Source organism: Pangasianodon hypophthalmus, chromosome 4, assembly GCF_027358585.1.
Source record: "Pangasianodon hypophthalmus isolate fPanHyp1 chromosome 4, fPanHyp1.pri, whole genome shotgun sequence".
Taxonomy (NCBI): domain Eukaryota; kingdom Metazoa; phylum Chordata; class Actinopteri; order Siluriformes; family Pangasiidae; genus Pangasianodon; species Pangasianodon hypophthalmus.
This window is the reverse complement of record NC_069713.1, coordinates 18,097,234-18,102,188: the sequence shown is the minus strand read 5'-3', so window position 1 is coordinate 18,102,188 and position 4,955 is coordinate 18,097,234. Positions and strand designations below refer to the sequence as shown.

Here is a 4,955-nt window from a genome sequence, read left to right as displayed (position 1 = left end):
GGGGTATGATGGTCATGTGTCCACATAATTTTGGCCATATAGTGTATGAACAAGTAAGAGAAGTGGAAAACAATGGGGTCCAAGTCATGGTGAATGTCATGCAATTCTTTTTTGTGATTTACATGTCCATAATGACTATATGTAGAATCTGTATTTATTAATAAATAAATATTTGAGATACTTGAGACAGAAAGAGGGTTTCTCTATGCCTCCTTTATGTAGATGAATGAACAAGCAACCTGTTTGTCCAATACCCTCCCAAATTATTTTTCCTACAAGCCTGACATCTGACCGTAAGTAAAAACAGCCGATTCCGGCTACTTGTTTGGTGGGTCCAGAGGGATCCCTGTGCTGATGCACACCTCTAACCCTCTATTTAGTTGAATAAAGGGGACCAAGGCATTCAGATTTTTTTTTTCTTTTGCTTTTAATTGTCTTTTTTGACCAATTAACAGAAAATAAGCACATGTGTAATGAATGATAGTACAAAAAACTGAAATATGAGGAAAAAACCCATAAGAACTACAATAACCATATCATCTTCCACATGGAGAGCCCCAGGTTCTTTAGTGTAAATGTTACATAGAAGGAAAGTACTCCAATCGTAAGGTTAAGTAAGAAGGCTGAAGGCATGCAACCCATGTTCAGAACACAAAGAGGTCTGTACATCTTCCCTCACACAGGGAAGATTGCTGGTTGCTCTGTGAGAAGTAATTTACACGAAATACCAACCGGCTTTTTGGATGGTAACACAATCAGTTCCAAAGTCAGAAAAACACTTATGATACCATGAAAGAGTGCATCTTAAATGATATCACAAGGTACATCATGACTGCATCACAGATACAAACCATTAACTTAATAATTACAGCTGATAAAAGTTTAAATGAATTATATCTGTATGTAATTACTGATGCAAGAACCTTAGGAGGGAAAGGTCTGGAGTCCATGACATCAACAAATGAATTATGGCTCTTGGAGATGGTTTTACTTTAAGAATGCGAGTGAGAGGCACCGTGGTCCTCATCGTCTGGGGGGCAGTCCACAAAGTCAGCCAACATGGAAGCCATGGCCTCATCATCCAGCTAGGAGACAGAGTAGGAGAGAGGGAGTTTTACTAAACAAATGAGCAAGATGAATTAGCATTAAAGCAACAGCTCGTTACAAAACAACCAGAACTGCCCGAGCCTGTAGCCAGTGTTTACATATTTTGTAGTATGTAAGTATCAACACTCAATCCATGGATAAACACTTATTCATCTTGCTTTATTCCCACAGAACTTGGTTTTTTTTTTTGCTTTACTTGAACTTAATGTTTTTTTTCTTAAACATGGTGTAAGTCTTAATGACTACATATGATAGTGCCTTCTGTTCAGTAATGGTGCTTTGCTGAAATTAAGGAGATTTACCTTTTTCTTCTCACTGCTCTGTTCAGACACCTCTCCTTCTTCTCTGTCCTCTATTTTCCTTTTTGTCCCTCGTGCCTCATCCTCCTCCACCTGCGTCCCTTCAACCACTCCTTTCTCTGCTGTCTCCACTACTTGCTGTGGTGCAGTGTCCTCTGATGTGGTTGCTGTGCTTGGATTGGGTATCTCTTCTTTTTCTGCCTCTGCACTTGGCTCATTATTTCTGACCTCTATGGCCACCTCCTGCTCCTGACCCTCTGGAGGTATCCCAGAATCCTCTGGGGTCACCACTGACTCTGACCTGGATCCTTCTTGTTCTTGTGGCTGCAATTCCTGATCGGATGCCTCTACAGAGACATTTTCTTCGCTTTGCTCTCCCTCTGCACCAATCACATGAGTCTCTATTTGCTGCTCTCCCACCACGCTTTCGTTCCTCTCTACAGCACCAATGTTCTCAATCTCTTCTATGCCCCCTTTGTCCTTTAGTCCTTCCTCTTCATAGATGCTCTGCACTGCTTTCATTTCCTCGATTCCTCCTTCTACCGGCCTTTCACCCTCCATGGGGAATGTGTCCACCCCCCTTTCTTCTTGCCCTTCTATCAGTACTTCCCCCTCCTCTGCATCAATTACATCCCTCCGGTTGTCGGCCTCCAAGGGCTGGGTCTCTTCCTCATCGTCTTCCTCCTCTTCTTCTTCCTCCATCTCCTCCCCTTCATCATCATCATCAAAGCCGTCAAATTCCTCACCCGGGTAGTACCCATCTTCATGATAATCGCTGCCTTCCTCTTCCTCTTCGTCCTCTTCCAGGCCTTCTTCCTCTTCCTCCTCTTCTCCCAGTTCATCTTCATCCTCCATCTCCTCATCCTCCTCCTCTTCTTCATCATCTGTGCTGTTGATGTTGATGACATTCTGGTCCTGCTCATTGGCGGCAGGCTGGCGGCTGGATTGTACTAGTTGGTTCTGGAGCTGCATGTGTAAGGACAGCCCAAGCTGACTTGTCTGTCCACCTGGTGAAGGCTGCATCAGCATCTGCTGAAGCTGTGCACCAGCAGGCAAAGAATTACCCAGTGCACCAGAGGAAGCTGCAAGTGGCACAGCATTAGAGTTCAGAGGTGGCACCAGAGAGACCAGCTGCTCTGTTTGACTAGATCCTGGGAAGGAGTTGATGTTGTTGGCATCGGCTGGCAGCATCTGATGCCCGATGGATGTGGGGAGATCGCTGGAGAGTGAGGTTTCAACAGGACCTGCTTCACTTCCCAGCCCAGCATTTGGCACAGGCATGGCACTGCCCGTTGGTGGAGGGAGACTTTGTGTGTTAGCAGCTCCTTCCTGCATCTCCAGCATCATGCCTTGGGGCATGATAACCACACTGTCGTCCGAATCACTCTCCAGGGAGATTTCCACATCTTCGGGCTCCTCTTTGTCGTAGCGCACAAACACCTGCCGCTGGGTTTCAGGAGGTGCTGCCAATCCTGCCAGGTCAGCTGCCTGGGCAGGGGAGGAGAGTAACAATTCTCCCTGCGCTCCAGTGGCACCAGCTGGTGTGGGGAGGACAGGAGGACCCAGGGGTAGATGGTTCTCCAAAGAGCCCAGGATTGAAGCAGGGCCTAAGCTCAGAGGATGTCTGGGAGCAAAGGAAGGCCCTGGTGCAGGTGCCCCCAGCACTGTAGGGAGGGAGAGAGAGGGATTCTGAGTGGGGGCAAGGACGGAAGCAGCTGGGGTCGGCTTCAGAGTCAGTAGAGGGAGGGAGATGGATGGGGTACGTGGGTGAAGCAGAGCATTGCATATAGTCAATGCCTCGGCACAGAACGAAGAAACCTAATGATGGCAAGAGACAACAATAAAATGAAAACATAATCAAAAAACTAAATGAGCACAAGCCCGACTGTGCCAACATAATAATGGAAGCCAAACAGAAGAAACCAATCCCGACAGGCAGAATTCAAAACGGCCCCATTTGGTCTCTCTTCTCTTTTCATGCACAACATTTCAAGTCTGCATAACTTATGGTTTTGTCCACACAATTTGTTTTATTATAGAATAATTCTAACAAAAACAATATAGTTCCAGAGTTAAATGCATGGGCCTATTAAAAAAAGCAAAATAATTCCCAAAAAGTCTGGGTCCAAACTGACACGGAGAAACTGATAAACAGATGTAAACTCAGAGTTTATGTCCTACAATCTGCACATAACTTTCAAATGGTCATTTTACACCATTACATAACAAGACATAGTCCCTGCATGAAGACTTAGGCTAATAAAACACTAAAAAAGAATAACATGGTTCCAGCACCAAGTAGCAATAATAATAATAACAATAATAATAATTTGGCTAACTATCTAGAAATTTATACTCATGGGCGTTATATCCAAACTAATTCTCACAAACACTGAGGAATATCAGCATCACTACTCATGAATAATACTACATAACACAACAAAAGCACAATAAATGGTAGATTTAAAGTGTTGATCACTCACAGTGATGTTACGGTCTCTGCGTCCTTGGCTGAACACGCACACAGCACAGGAGAGTGGAGCAGGCCAGCGTGGGGACGGGACCAGCACCAGAGCCAGCAATAGGGCATAGAGCTCACAGCGTGGGGCAGCACTGCCATACTGACCACTAACACTGCCCACATCCCAGTTGCTGCACTGAGCCTGCTGCTGGAGTCTCACACACAGTGGCACTACCAGCTCCTGCAGTTTCTGAGAGAGACAGGGAGAGACATGGCATTAGCGCACACATTGCCAAAATCATAACTGTTTTTAACTAGAGGTTTTCATCCAAGTATTCCAAGTAAGTGTGAAACACAAGTGTCACCATGGGAACGTTTTTTTTTAAGTAGTGTTAGCTACCTACCTAAGAATTTAGCAGCCAGAAAAGCTTTCCTAACTATCATGATGGCTGGCTATATGTGGCTGCATGCAAACCTGCATACTACAGTACTAAATACAGTAGTATGGCGGGAAAAAAAAAAGTTTTGTATGTAGCCATGAGTTGGCATTTTAAACCTCACTCATACACAATATTCCAAATTGTTAGTGTTTTCATTCACGATTTATCAAAATTTGCATGAAAACAGATGGAAACACCATATCAGTAAAACAAGTAAAACATGCAAGACTTCTGGAAATGGAAATCTAATCCCTGTGTCTGGATCACTATTGCATGAAAACTAGTTTACCTTATGTAGATCTTCTTTCAAGAGTGTGCCACTAGTCAAAATGATCTGTCTAAGGACTGCGAATGAACAAGAATGAGCATTAATGATTTCAATCTAAAATAATAAAAATGATAGATTCCCAGGTTTCTCACACCTCACCTCGTAGAGCTGCAAAACACGTGTCCTGATTGGCTAATACATCACCCTTTCTCTGCAGTGAAACTCCACCTGGATCTCCTATACCCAGTCCTTTTGTTCGCCGAGGTCCCGTCTTCCCAGCTGTACCAACCAGATCAGACATCGCCGTCTGTCCTGCACGAAGCTAGACGAGAGGAGCAACGCAGACAAAGTAAAGCAGGAGCAAGCAGATTTAAGGCAAT

At 44.5% G+C, this 4,955-nt stretch overlaps 1 protein-coding gene across 1 annotated transcript in view; it reads right to left on the bottom strand.

Moving 5' to 3' along the window:
• Window positions 1-415: 415 nt before the first annotated feature.
• Window positions 416-4,955, bottom strand: part of pelp1 (proline, glutamate and leucine rich protein 1) — a 14,043-nt gene continuing 9,503 nt past the window's right edge. Inside the window, exons 13-17 of the mRNA XM_026936020.3 lie at window positions 4,735-4,897; window positions 4,597-4,652; window positions 3,890-4,117; window positions 1,410-3,224; window positions 416-1,085 (exon numbers count right to left, since the gene is read on the bottom strand). Coding sequence (XP_026791821.3) covers window positions 993-1,085; window positions 1,410-3,224; window positions 3,890-4,117; window positions 4,597-4,652; window positions 4,735-4,897 — 2,355 coding nt within the window. The 3' untranslated portion in view covers window positions 416-992. The remainder of the gene's footprint in view (window positions 1,086-1,409; window positions 3,225-3,889; window positions 4,118-4,596; window positions 4,653-4,734; window positions 4,898-4,955) is intronic.